Below are 14,229 nucleotides of genomic sequence, written 5' to 3' on the forward strand. Positions count from 1 at the left end.
TGTGCATTTGCGCCTTTCAAAGCACAGCATTGGCCCAGAGAGGACAGCGAGTCAGTGCAAATGAAAGCTGACAGAAAATCCACATGGTACAATCGGTCTAGGAGAAAAAGGGCATGACAGTGACTAAAGGGGACCTGGGCTCTGAAATAACTGGGGGTAGTTTGCAGGGCAAGATCTGTATAATTAAGCGGTCTGCATTGTTGTTCAGATGGCAAATTCCCTTTGTCTTGACAGGAGTGGACCGTTGCCCTTTAGGCTGCGATGCGTGGCAGTGTTCACTTTATTTTTTTTTCCACACTCCTCCAGACCTCTGTGACCAAGTTAATTTTCAAATTTTAAGCTTGAATAAATCCAGTAAGTTAGAGATCCATGGATCTTAAGGCCACATGTCCTTCAGAGTTTTTCCTTCACATTTTTTTTTATTTATTCTTCACCCCCTCTCTTTAGCCCACAGAGATTGACTTGGAGCAGCCGGTGTTATCTCCAGAGAGGCAAAGGTTGGTGGGGGGGAGTGGGGGTGAAGGCCACAGATTTGTCCTTATCTATTCTGAGCACACCTAAAACAAATTAGACCTGGCGGCCGCTGCTTATTTGGCTAGCCCCACTCTCATTAAGGGGCTGAAATCCAGGCTATTTTCCTCGAGGTCCTGCCTCTCTACCATTTTGGGGTCTTGTCTTTTATCGCTACAGCAAAGGTTTCCAGACAGACATGCCGCCTTTTCATCTCAACCATTTCATGTAGTCAAACCAACCCTGCACAAATACCGAGACTGAGAGAGTGAGCATCCCTCCCTATGCTGAGATACTGTTCTCCTACACATCACTTGATGCTGGCCTTTGACATTTGTTAATTGAAAGAGCAATCTGTTCAGTCTCATCCTGGTCTCCCTTCAGCCTTATGCTGCAAGCAAATCGAAGCCTCTTTAGATGTAGCTGCATGTTCTTTACTCTGTCTTTGGAGCAAGAGCAAATGTCTTCAAATTCATTATTATATCGTATTGCATAGTTGCATAGTACCATATTGTATTTAGGTGTGGGCGATATGACAGGACTAAACTCTAAAAATGTTGAAACATTGATTATCTGCAAAATCAGAAAGATTTTGAAGGCCCAGATAATGCAGACAGTGTTGCATAATTTGATAAATTAGGAATATCATCTTCTCTTTTACATATTTTGTGAAATTTATTGTTTTCTTAGTTGGTCTTTTCTTTGAAGGTAATCTTAGCGATGTCATGTCTGTAAATGTTCTTAAACATTTTATTTTGTAAAATAAAGTTTAACAAATTAATAAGTACATAAATAATTACTAATAATTTTTGTTTTTAGCCTAATGAATCAACAGTCATTTCCATCTCTACTTTTTTTTTTACAGGAAGGTGCAACAAAAGAAAGACTGTATTAGCCAGTGCAGATGCATGTCATACTCAAACCTTAGTTCATACAATTAACTGCAATTGAAAGAATATGTGCCTCAAGGCAAATTATTAGGAAGTCATATAGAAATAGAGAATGGATGCTAATGTTAACTTATAGTTTTTATACTCCTGAGCATTTTATTCTTTATTCCTTAGCTTCAAATAAATACCTTAGAAAAGTATTTAATACCTTACCTTACATTTAAGGCATTAAATACCCTTAATGTTGCAAGCATTCTCTTTGTCTGACTGATGTTGGTTACATTAAAATATTAATCTATTTTCAGATAAATAAAAATACAATTAAAAAATAATCCATGAATGTCCTTTGGCTCAAATACCCAGGTATATGCTTTTCTTTAAAAGAACTTCAGATTTGGCACTCAGAACTATAATTCTGTATCATTGGGAGCATTTTTCAACCATCATCATCATCATCATCATCATCATCATCATCATCATCATCATCATCATCATCATCATCATCATCAGTGCTATAGTAACTGTGACAGTGGTTCTGGTTTTCTGACACATTAACCTGTTTATACCTGCTACACAAATGATGCTGAGGAAGGCACACAAACAGATATTTACTAAGACAAACATATCCCACTGCCATATGACAAACTGCCTTTACCTTCCTCATCCATATGCAAACTGTACAAAGATTTACAAAATAAGATTTTAAGAAGTAATGATCCATCCAACAATTGTAAACAAAAACAAATGAGTCATTTTTAAAGATTTTTTTTTTTTCCAAAATGTTTGCGATGAGTTATCTTGACTGTGTCAAAAAAGGAGAACGGTTGAGGTCATATTTCTAATTAAGGTATAATGTAACATTAACTGAATTCATGAATGAATAAATGTGAAATGTTTATGCTTTCTCTAAAACGTTGCACATTTTCTGACAGCTCTGTGTGAGCCATTTATGGATTATGTTAGCACATGGCCGTATTCTGCAATAATCAGAAAATCCTGGGTTACAAAACCTACAAACTGCTGGTTTAGAAACAGCTAATTGGACTCACAGATTGTTAGTGTGGTTTGTATTTTCCTTCCATTTACACTTTCCAAAATGCAAAGACCTATTTTTACTCTACCAAGTTATAGCTATTTGTTGGCTTCTTAGACAAATTAAAAGTTAGTTTGTCGTAAATAGCTTAAGCAGCAAACAAAGAGAAAGTCTCCTCCTGCTCTCACATGAGTATAGCATTTGAATGTTAATGTGGGACCTTTGAGCCATCTGAGCTCGAGCTATGCAAAGGTAACTGCTCGGGAAATGTTAGGTTAGATGAGATTCATCTGCCAGACTAATCCATCCTGGAGCCTGAGAGCAGCAGCAGAAGCGGGAGTAGCAGCAGCGAGACAGAGCAGGATCTGCTGCAGAACGGCATGGCGGTGACACGGGGCAATTCTCCAGGGCCTTGCATTAGCGCGCTAAATTAAAGGGGGTATTAGATTAAATTGGCTCTCCGATTTCAGGGGTGTGAGTAAAATTCTGATTTGCATTTTCCACCGCTGCTTAAGATATAATTAGTTCAGGGTGATTCCCATGTGGAAAACATTGACAGGCAAATCTAACTGGTTGCCGGTAGCTTATCGTCTCTTGCGAGGCAAAAAGGTACGCTCAGCTCATGCTTGTGTGTTACTCTGTGCTTGTGTACCTCTTTGCCTGTGTGAGTGGATAGTGCTCATAGAGTGAGCACTATCTATGCTCACTTTATGTCAGTGAGCATAGATAGTGTTTTTCTTTTTTTGGTTTTACAAATAAAACTGAAAAGTGATGCACATATTTGTATTTGCATTACTTGATCTAAATCATGGAACTGTAGCTGTGGCTGTGTTCTTAGGGTTGTTGTCCTGCTGGTAGGTGAACCACCGCCCTAGTTTCGATTTGCATAAAGGGTTTTCATTCAGATTTGCCCTGTGCTAAGTGTCTTCTCTCTTACCATCGACTTGTCCCGATCAGTTTTACAGCAAAGCATCCACACAGCATCACGCTGCCACCACTACAGGGTTTGTCACCTAGTTGGTTTGGTGTGTTCAGGGTGATGTGCAGTGTTAGTTTTCAAGGTAGTGAGCCATGTTGTGGTAATTTTGCAGTTGTATCATACTATTTATTTTTCAGACCACTGATTGAACAGAGCTTTGAGAGATATTTGAAGCTTGGGAAATTGTTTTACAATCTAAATCTGCTTCAAACTTCTCCCCCAACCTGTCCGATGTACTCATTTGTCTTCATTATGCTGTTTGTTCCCTAATATTCCTTAACAAACCTCCAAGGTATTTACAGCCAAATTTATACTGAGAAACAATATAACTCCACACAAGTAGACTGTCTTTACTAGCTAAGCAACTTCTGATGGCAATTATTTATAGTGGGTTTTGTTTAGGAGTAGCAGAGTACAAATGTATGTCACACATATTCTACTGGTCTGTGTTGGTCCATCACATACAACCCAGTAAAAGACTGAACACTTTTGCATGGCACTGTATTTGCATTAATGTAAGGTTCATGTAAAAAAAAATAAAATATATATCTCAAAACTAACTCAGGAGCTTCCCTCCTCCTTCACAGCTTTTGACTCAAAAGCATTTCCGTAGCCAAAGCCTCACCTGTAATTACAAACGCAGAGCCAAAAATAACAATTACTGCCGGAAAAGTCCATCCTATGAATTACTGAAGAAGGTGAAGAAGCTTTTAAAAGCAAGTGCAGGTTTGCTTAGAGGCTGCACACCCTTGCTAATTCCACCTTTCTTTGCAAATAGATGTTTTCCAGAAGCGAGTCTCCCCTCGGATAATAAACATGAATTCAGCTTCCTGCGCACCTGTTTGGGGGCACCTGTTCGAACATGAAACTGACACATTTGGAGCATCCACATCCAGTCCACACTAAACCAAGGGCAGCATTGTTTTTCCACACTGTCCAAAAGCTACATCAATTAAACTCAGTTTACCTCATAGTGCATTAGAGGCATTCAAAACCTGGACACTTGTGAGTTCATGCAAAAAATGCAAGGTTCTTTTAGGTTTTCACCTTTAGACTTATTTGAAAAAGGGAGACCCTGGTTATTGTCCTAACAATGTTTCTTGCATTAAAAGTCATTAAATATAATTCAAACATACATATTTCTAAAAATTAGTTTCAAAAGTCAACTTCTTCCCAAATAACCGCTAGCTGTACTAACAAACTGTAACACTTTTGTTTTCAGTGAGAAATATTTTTGGCCAAAATGAGAGCAACGACATCAGTAGCCAGAAAACATGATGTAAGCTGAAAGGCATACATGGTGTGTTTAGAATACTTAATATCAAAAAATGAAGAGCGATATATTCAGATTAACTAAAAATAAAATATTTGAACCATCTGGAATCAATGTACAATAGTTTGGTCTCTGTTTGACCAGTCCAGCAATTCAAATTATTTTTTTTTTCTTGCCTAAATCATTTTTGGCAAAAACAAATACTTACACCATTATTTTAGCAAGAAGATAATATTGTGCTTTTCACCTTTTTCCCTAAGATGTTCCTAAAGCCAATACAGCATCAAAAATACTCTCGTTTTTGTTTTTCATGAATCCAGTTGGGTTTTTCCAAATCTCAAACTGTATTTTAAATCATCTCTGGTCAGAGTAAAATAATCTAGACAAGGTTGAACTAGTATAAACATATAATGTTGACCACGAGATGGTCCAAAGCTGTACAGACTTCTTGAAAACTCTAATATATCCCTTTGTTTGTGAATTAGATATCAACTTTACACCACCATGGACACCCAGTACTCCTGATTGGAAATCAAATTAAGTTCTGGAATACCTATTTGACATATGCTGGACAGAAAGTCATCTAACCCATATCAAAGACTGTCAGTAACTGAGGTTTTGTTTTTAAATTGATTAACATCTATTTTAGTAACTGGCCAATTTGTTGTCAGTGAGGAGGTGCATAATCTGCCTTGTTTCAATATTTTTTTGTTTTAGCCCAGCCCCTAAACATAAGAAACAACTACAACTTGTTTGTTCAATTTGAAAAATATAGTAGTTTTGTTATTCAACAGAAGACAGATAGTTAGATTCTAAAAAGGAAAAAAGTTTTTTTTTAGCATCATCCTATCAAAATGAGTCATGATTGGCCATTTGGTAAATTATATGTTCCACAGTTAGTAGCCATGCATAAAAATAAAGTTGAATCTCTGAGTATCAACTCCTCTAGTCTGTTTTTTTTTCTTTTGTATTTTATTTTTTATCAAACCAATTCCAGTGCTAAACTGGTGCTGGGGCTCACTCACTTAGCGTCAGTTCTTTCTGCTTCCGCCTCTGCAAGTTCTGGCTGACACCAATAAAATGGAGGTTTCACAGCACAGACTCTTATCTGGATCAGAGGAAAGAACAGGAGTTTGATGTAGGCTTAATGAAACCAACAACCAACCAACATTTTGTTCTTTGGCTCATTGTAAACAAATAACTGTAAAAACACAGAGTTTCAACATTATGATATGAGCTCACTGTCTTACATTTCCTTTGTTCTAACATTAAAGTTACATTTCACATAGTTACAGCCACTGTTTTCTGCTAAATACTTTCACACAACTTTTAAGTCAGTTTAGAAGAAAAAAAATAGTAATCTTTTAATATCGTCAGATCAGGTTGCAAACACCTCCTGTACTCTAATGTGGTTTCCAGCGCGCCTGGTGCCGATCCGAGATCACATGGGTGGGATTCTGAGATAATATGATTTGTACAGGAAAACTGTCAGAATACACATTATAAGCTGAAGAATGAAACATTTGCTGGATGAGATCTTTACAGTGATGTACTAATATAAGACCAAACTGGTTAATAGCAACAGAAAACCAAACTTTTTCTTTTTTTTTGTAGAACCTGTTATTCACTAACATTTGTAACACTGATCTAATGGAAGTGTATATGATCAGAATCTCAATTTGGCTGCAATTTTAACTAATTTTCATTTGATCACTGGAAAGGAGTCAAAGCAGTAATTTGATATTACATTAGTCTATATTATCTTAGAAAAAGATAAAGAGGTGATGGCGAAAGTGAGCAAAGATTTTGACAAACTGATGTCTTAAGTTCAGTTTTAACAAATGAATCCATAAACGCCATTTTTCCAAAAGTAGATTAGGTAACACTTTATGATTAACCCAGTTTTCCTCTCTGTGTAATCACTTAATTAATGAGCAAATTATCCGAGCCTCAGGTTGCATCTGTTAGAAACACATTCATCCAGGCCCCTGTAGGCATACGTGTGAGTCTGAGGGCAAAGAGAAGCATATTTACAGCTGAAGATTCATATTTGGCCTTTGCACTTGATGCCCAAATGTCAACTAGAAAATAAATCAGCTTGAATGAACCTGTTTGCCTTCATAGCTCTCTTGATATGCATCTGTCCCAGACTGATCCACACACACAGTCTGCATACTGTGTACCCACACTTCAATCAGTTCATTCATAATGTGTGGAAGGGGATCAGTTTATGGGATTAACCCCCCCACCCCCACCCCCCACCCACCTCCCACACACACGCATACACACACACACACACATACAACACTTTGGGGCCAGGGAAGGGGGGTGTTTTGAAAAACGCCATCAGCAGCTCCACCATCACTCTCACCATCTCTTGGTGGTCAGTGGCTGAGGCTTTGTGGGATATTGATTCTCCCCATCCAGAGACGGCTTCCATAATTGGTTAAAATGACCGGGTGCGGAGAGAGATGGCTCTCTGCTGAAAACCATTTCCCAGCCCTGCTTGGAGCAGAGCCAAACTCGGGGTTGTTCGGATGCGTTCCAGCCCCAGCCTGACTGGCAGCAATTAGGGGTGTCTGAGCCAAGCTCAGCTTGCGCTCCGCACAAACACCCCTAATTACTGCCAATTAGGCTAGGCGGGTAGGCAGATTTGAGAAAGCAGGGGGATGTTCAGGCATGGGTGGGCATGGAAACAATTTTCAAGGGCTTAGAACGTGACTGGATGAAAAGGTTAATGCTTTGGAGTGCGAGGGGGATAATAACAAAAGAAGGGGAAGCAGAGCCTCCGTTCTCACCTCCAGCGACGAGCCAGGCTTCTTCTTCAACTCCTCGCATTTCCTAAATTTGCAGATCTGGTGGCCTGTTTTGCGGTTCCGACAACTGCTGCAAACACCACAGTTGATTAGCCGCCTGCAGGGTGCACACACCCCACACCTTTTCCTTTTCTTCTTCGCTGGGTTTCCACTGGATGCTGAGGAATTATTCTGTGGGCAGTCTGCCAGATTGGCAATTTGAAACGCACTGTCTGTAACGGCTGCTGAGGCTGCGGGGGAGTGAAGGGCTGTCATGACGATGACCCCGGGAGGTAATGAGATGCCCCCTAAAGCCGGAATAGCGGAAAAAGTTCCAACGCGTTCTGGGAGATTCATTATCTCTGCTTCAGCAGCGCCGCATTTCAGCTTGTTCATGCATTCTCCTGCTAAAGGTCTGCAGTGTTCGGGGGATAAGGTAGAGAGGAAATTATTATTTGCCATTTGCAGCGTCTCTGGCGGCACGCCAGGCTTCCCCGGCCTCTGGGAGTCATTTCTATGCATGCTGGTCCTATTAGGGTTTATTGCCGCTGATTTCCTTCCCCAGAGCATGGCGTTATCACAGTTCCAAGGGGACATACCAATTCTGGCGCTGGGAAAAATGGGCGTCGTGATTCGGGCAATTTTTGCAGTCTGCGGAAACGCACCGTTCGTTTTGTAAAAGTTCGCAAAAGACCTGTACCTTTCCATTTCTGCGTTATAATCCAAGAGCTGACTTAATCCACCATCCTGGAGATTATCCTTCTGCAGGAGCGACACGTCTGCATTTTGTCCGTTTTCAATGCAAAGCGCATTGTTTATGTTAGACATGGCTGGGGAGTGCTTGTCAGTGTTCAGGGGGAGAGTGTGAAGGTGCACGGGCCTTTGTCGAGCTGAAGCTGGTTAGGAACAATGAGTAACCATCCTGGTGTGTCTTCTTCAGCACTGGAAAGCAGAAAACGGAGAAGAAATAACAGTTACATGTACAGAAAAATGGTAAACGGTTTTATGCAAATTCAGCTTTCACTTTTCAACTTCAAGTTTCTCTAAAGGTAGCAACTGAACATGTGAAGCCTTCTGTGACATGTTTTCAGGCTCTGAGGCTATTAAAAAGCAGTCCAAATGGACCTGCATCTGGTGACAGTGACATGATGAATGTGACAGGCCAGCCTAGAATTATTGTAATGCTGAAAAATATTTGCACATTTCAGAAAAAAGGAACACTTTCAACACTTTTAGAACTTGAGAACAAATGAATTAAACATTAGGACATTAATATCAATACGGCAATATAGTTTTGTATGTGATACTGCATTTTGAAACATCAGAAGGGACCCTCATTCATACTATAAAACAACAACAGCCACAATCTTAAAATAATTACTTGGATTTCTCTAACACATCAAATTATTTTCTACAGGACTCAAGGTACAGCTAAAGTGCAGTGAATATATCGATTGTATCTGCAGCAACGGCAATAGGAGTAAACAAGACCCTCACTGGTGTCTCTTAAGAGCACCTGGCATTCATTCATGGCCACTATTACAGTGACAGCCCTCAATGATAGCCAGCGGTGGATTTACAACCAGATCATGGACCAGACCAACCACAGTGTCAGCTGCCTGAGGATAGGCCTCCTGAATGTGTGTGGAGGGCAGGGTGTGGGGGGGAGGGCATTTCCTTTCTCTGCTTTTCCAACCAATCTGTCTGGATTTGGTTTCCACAGATAAAAGCCCATTAGACACATCTCTCCCTACTTCCATTACCGTTTTCTGGGCTTTCTCTTTTAATTGCGGGTCCGTCGCTAGAACCGTCAAGCATTTCATATCCTATCCGTAGTTTTCACAAAGAGCAAAGTATAAATGTGTACACACAAAGCTGAGATCGATTATCACTGGAGTCGCCCCAAGAAATCGTCTGGTGACCGTAATCGGATGATTTTATACTCGAGCAGCGCTGGTCATAACAATGACACTCTTCAGAGCAGTGTTGTTACTGAGGTAAGAAGTTTTAGCTATTTTCAGTCTCAGAACAGTGTTTAAAATGAAGTTTTATCCTTTAGAACAGAACAGTTCTAAAACGTTGGCAGCCTTTTTGAAGATCTCCCCGTCTGTACTTTACACAGCAGAAAATACACGTTTACTGTAAGTGTGAGTTCTGCTAATAACACTACAATAAGACACGAGGGGAAGTTTAAAGATTTGGCCCTATTGTCATTTTGTCTTTGCTTTGAAATAATTATGAAATCAGGTTTCACCACAGAGCTGTGTGATATGATCATTGCCCTTTCTCACATACACAGTGTGACATCACCTCTTATTCCAATAAATATGTTTTTCATGGCAGAAAAAATCATTAAGACTTCTTTATACATATTTGGACAATTTAATAAACCTTCTGACAGTGCATAACTAAGTTCTATAAAGCTCTCCTCTGACTTTTTATTTTGGTCCACATTTACTTTTCAGCACATTATGAGCACGTTTAAAACCATTATCATCACTGTGAGGTACATGACATTCTGTTTTACGCAGCTTCCAAGTCTCATGATGTTTTTAAGCTGTATGTCTGACATAAGGGCTTGGACTATTGATAAATTTGATGGCTAGAAATGTCTCCAACATAATTAAGATAACACTGTACCTAGGGTAATGAAAATTCTTGGTTCTTTTGCTTATTTTGCTAAATCTTCAATCAGGAATCTTGGGGTTTACTTTGATTAAAGTTCACATTAAACTTTCAGGAATCTCTGGTTCATCCATATTTTTGCTGTGGAAAAGTTTAATTTTACTGTGTCATGGTCTATAGTGGAAACTGTTATTCATTTGGCATTTTTCTTTCACAAAAACTTAATATTCATCCTTGGACCATCAATAGATTTTTCAAAGCACCACTGCCAAATTTCTAACCAAGTCACATTAGTTTTAACATGTCACTCCATTTCTAACCAGGCACACTGTCTCTCCATTCTCTTTAGAGTATATCAGGAGATCTTGGCTATCACTTTTGGACCTCTAAATAGATAAGCATTGACATATACAGTATCTCAGATGTTTTAAATCCAAACGTTCCAAGCATTACTCTGAACTCTTATAACCAGGACTTGCTGGTTCTGCTGGAACAAGGATGAAAACTAAAGGCAACAGACATTTTTAAAATTGCTTTTCTTCAATCAGTAGTACTGATTGATACCATTCTTTTTTCTAGCATAGTGTGATGTTTGCCTCATAATGCACTATGTCAATGAGATTTACTTTTACATTAAAGCACATGTTCTTTAAAACTTTTTTCATTACATTCAAACCATGCACAACACTAAATGATGATGGTTGATAAACTATGAGGACCAAAAATTGTGGGACTTCTCAGTTTTTAATAAATTACTATGGGGAAATTTAAATTTTCAGCGTTTGATCTACTGATCAACAATCAGAGCCAATGAAGAAAAAATTTAGAACTTAGCTTTTTTGGAAAAATAATTATTTCTTTTTTTTTTTTCAAACTTTTATTGTACAATGTTTAACCAATCTGGACAGTAAAAAACACTTATGCCCTGGGTGTGGTTGTTTATAGTTCTTATTGTATTAACAGGTCAGAACTTTAAAATCATTGATGGAAATTGGCCAAAACATATCTGATAGGTGCAGCTCTAACACTCATTAGAACTGCATTATTAAAATGCATCTTCCCCAAATCTGTTCAAAGAGAGCAAATATCTTCATTGTTAGCTAAAAAAATTACAGCCCCATAGACATCACGTTGCCACAACAGCAACAATTTCTTTCCTAAGAAATGTTGAAGTTACTGCACACAAAATGTGACACCAGGGTGCAATCTCTTCCAGATTTTCAAGTTCAGTGTCGACCAGCAGCCACCCGTAAACAAAACCTGGCTGGCTTAATGATCAGCACCTCCTCAGGGTCATTATTACTTAATCAATTCACCCCTGGAGCGAAATACGCAGCCCAGAGGCAATCAAGTCACGGACATTGATTTTTTCCGCCTGTAAACAAAGTTTCCAGAGACAGAAGTGTTCAATACTTGGAGCTGGAGGGAGACAGACAAAAAGAAGGAGAGAAAAAAAAGGGGGAGGAGAAGGAAGAGAGACAGGAAAGAGTGGAGAAAATCAGACAGGATGCAGATAGGTAGATATTCAGATCAAAGGTCAAATCATCCAAAAAGATAAATAAATAAAGGTGAGTGGTGCAACAGTGTAAAAAGGTGAAAAATCCATAGAGATGAGTGCAACAGGAGCAGAAACAGGCTAATAAAATGCGTCTAGGTGCCAAAAGCCAAAGGAAACAGAGAAAAAGATAAACACACACACACACACAGAGAGAGAGAGATAGAGAAAGAGAGAGAGAGTGAGCATCACCTACCGGGTTCCCGTTGAGACAAGGCTCCCAAGATGCTACCAGCCCGCCACCGTGTTACCGCACATCACTGCGAGGCGATATGTGGAGGGAGGCAGGGGGGATTTAATGCAAAGATGCGAGAAAAGACGCACAGACAAGCCGCCCGAGGGGAGCAGAGCCACCGCGTCTCTCTGTGTCTCTGTCAGTGTGTGCGTTCAGATCGCTCAAAACAAAAGAAGCATTTTTTTCGCGTGTCCTGCCAAACTAGGAAGAGAGGTTGAAAAGTGCATCTATAAGCCAAAACGAGAGTGGGTAAAAAAAAAAAGAAATCTAGATCGCAGCGCTGGATATATATATATAGGTGCTTCCTCTCCTCTTGTATTGTGCGTCTGCCTGCTCTCTGCTCGGTCCGTGTCTCCTGTCGCTGTGTGTGGCTGATTGGTGCTGAGGTGAGGAAGCAGGGATGTGGACACCTACTGATCATTGGCTGGAAATTACTATAGAAACACCGGGGAGGAGGGAGGACTGGAGAGGGAGGGATGTGGCTCGGAGGGGCGCACCGAGAGAGAGGAGTATCCGCGCCGCGCTTTGACACAAACATTTCTAACATATTTGTTTCATGGCGGGACCCTTAACGACGAGGAGGAAGCGGGGTGTCATTTTTTCCAAACGCGCCCTTTAATAAGGTTTGGTGTGTGTGTGGGGAGGGGAAACTTGTCAAATTAATTTAAATGGCGCTGAGCTGTGATTAAGATAAAATGCCTCCGTCGGGTTGTTGCCCCCTCCCTCCTTCCTATCTCAGTCCAGCGACAGCTATAATTACTGGGTCCTCCGGGATCCGGCGCGTTATAAATCCCGCCTGCCGGCCACCCATGCCTTCAGATCAGCTCCAGTTGACAACCCGGGCTCCTCCTGAAACATTAATTCCTAGAATCCCCCCCGTTTAAGAGTTTGCGCTTTCCTTCATTTTGATGCTTATTAGCTTTGCTTTAAATCAAGACTCCTATCAAACCTCCACGATGGATTTTTCTCACTCAGCACTTATTCTGAGTTTTCGTGGATAATTTAGCAATAAGAGAGAAGCTGACACTGATGTCAGTTGTAGGATTTGCTTGTTTGGGCTGTTAAATATTCACACACTGAAAATGATCCTGTCCTAATTGTCGGTATTAGTTTTAGACTGTTTTAACCTGTCCGCATTTGAGCGCAACTGTAAAGCAACTTATGCTTATCCATGCTCAGAGCCTGCTGTATCATGTGTTATATTCTCATAGTCTTATTGCTACAACACAATGGCTTACACGATACTCATATCCATCCAAGTCATTACCAGCTGCGTATCCAGACACTGTAAAATTTGCTCATTCTTCTTTGCAAAATAGGTTAAGCTCAGTCTGAGTGGAGGAAAAGCATTTGAAAAAGGTCAAATAAGAAGGATGCATTCTTAACACCATCAGAGTGAAATAAGAACATGATTGAACAGCCTCCAATTATTATGGCAGTCTCATTTTAAAGCTAGGAGGCAAAATAAAATATGGGACTGTGAAAAGGTTTGCAGCCTAATAATTTGTGTCATTCTGTTGCATATTTTCTGAGCAGATATTTCATAGCAAAACTGCTAATTTTTTTTAATTTTTTTTATATTCAAAATTACAGCTCAGGCATGCATCACTTTTGGCCAAAGTTACAAAGAGAGGGGATGGAAGAAAGAGACATATATAGCTCTTTAACTGCAGGTTGCAGACCCTATAGCTTTGGCATATTCAGCACTTCTCCTCCACCAAATATGGCCAGTGAAGTTGATACTGTGAAGTGAAGTGAAATATGGCCAAGCTCAGTTTGTGTCTCAACTGACCACAGCACTTCCTCTCTCTCTTAAAACCTCTAAACCATTTACTTGTTCACTTAAAAAACACAAGATGAGTTTATATGTGTCAGTTCTATTGAAAAGGTTTGAACATTTAAATCTATGACAATATGAGCTATTGTTTTATCAGTGATGCACCTAATAACTGTGAACCCAACCACCTTCAGACTGTTGGCACCTTCATCTTAATGATCTTACCCCACATTGCTCAGACTGAGGGTGAAAAATCATCATCAGCTCTCACTTTCTCACAAAGCTTCATGCTGATGTTCTTCCAGCCTGTTCCGAGCTCGCTCAAGGACAGCTCTTTAGAAAATATGTTGTGTTTTGTATATAAGTTACCCAAAAGCAATGAGAGATTTGAAAGTCTTATTATACACAAAGTAATAGAGAGAGAAGGAATAATGTCACTTTGATGTTCCACAGGTTGAGGCTAGGATGTCTGATCTGGAAGAAAGTAAAACAGAAGACCTCAGTAGGGACTTGAAGTAGAATAGCAGGGGGAGTTTTGCCAGGATCTTGGTTCTCTG

At 39.8% G+C, this 14,229-nt stretch overlaps 1 protein-coding gene across 1 annotated transcript in view; it reads right to left on the reverse strand.

Moving 5' to 3' along the window:
• The window catches only part of cxxc4 (CXXC finger protein 4), a 38,288-nt gene extending 26,038 nt beyond the window's left edge, over positions 1 to 12,250 (reverse strand). The window contains exons 1-2 of the mRNA XM_023333261.1: positions 11,857 to 12,250; positions 7,484 to 8,422 (exon numbers count right to left, since the gene is read on the reverse strand). Coding sequence (XP_023189029.1) covers positions 7,484 to 8,308 — 825 coding nt within the window. The 5' untranslated portion in view covers positions 8,309 to 8,422; positions 11,857 to 12,250. The remainder of the gene's footprint in view (positions 1 to 7,483; positions 8,423 to 11,856) is intronic.
• Positions 12,251 to 14,229: the final 1,979 nt, after the last annotated feature.

Source organism: Xiphophorus maculatus, chromosome 5, assembly GCF_002775205.1.
Source record: "Xiphophorus maculatus strain JP 163 A chromosome 5, X_maculatus-5.0-male, whole genome shotgun sequence".
Lineage (NCBI taxonomy): Eukaryota > Metazoa > Chordata > Actinopteri > Cyprinodontiformes > Poeciliidae > Xiphophorus > Xiphophorus maculatus.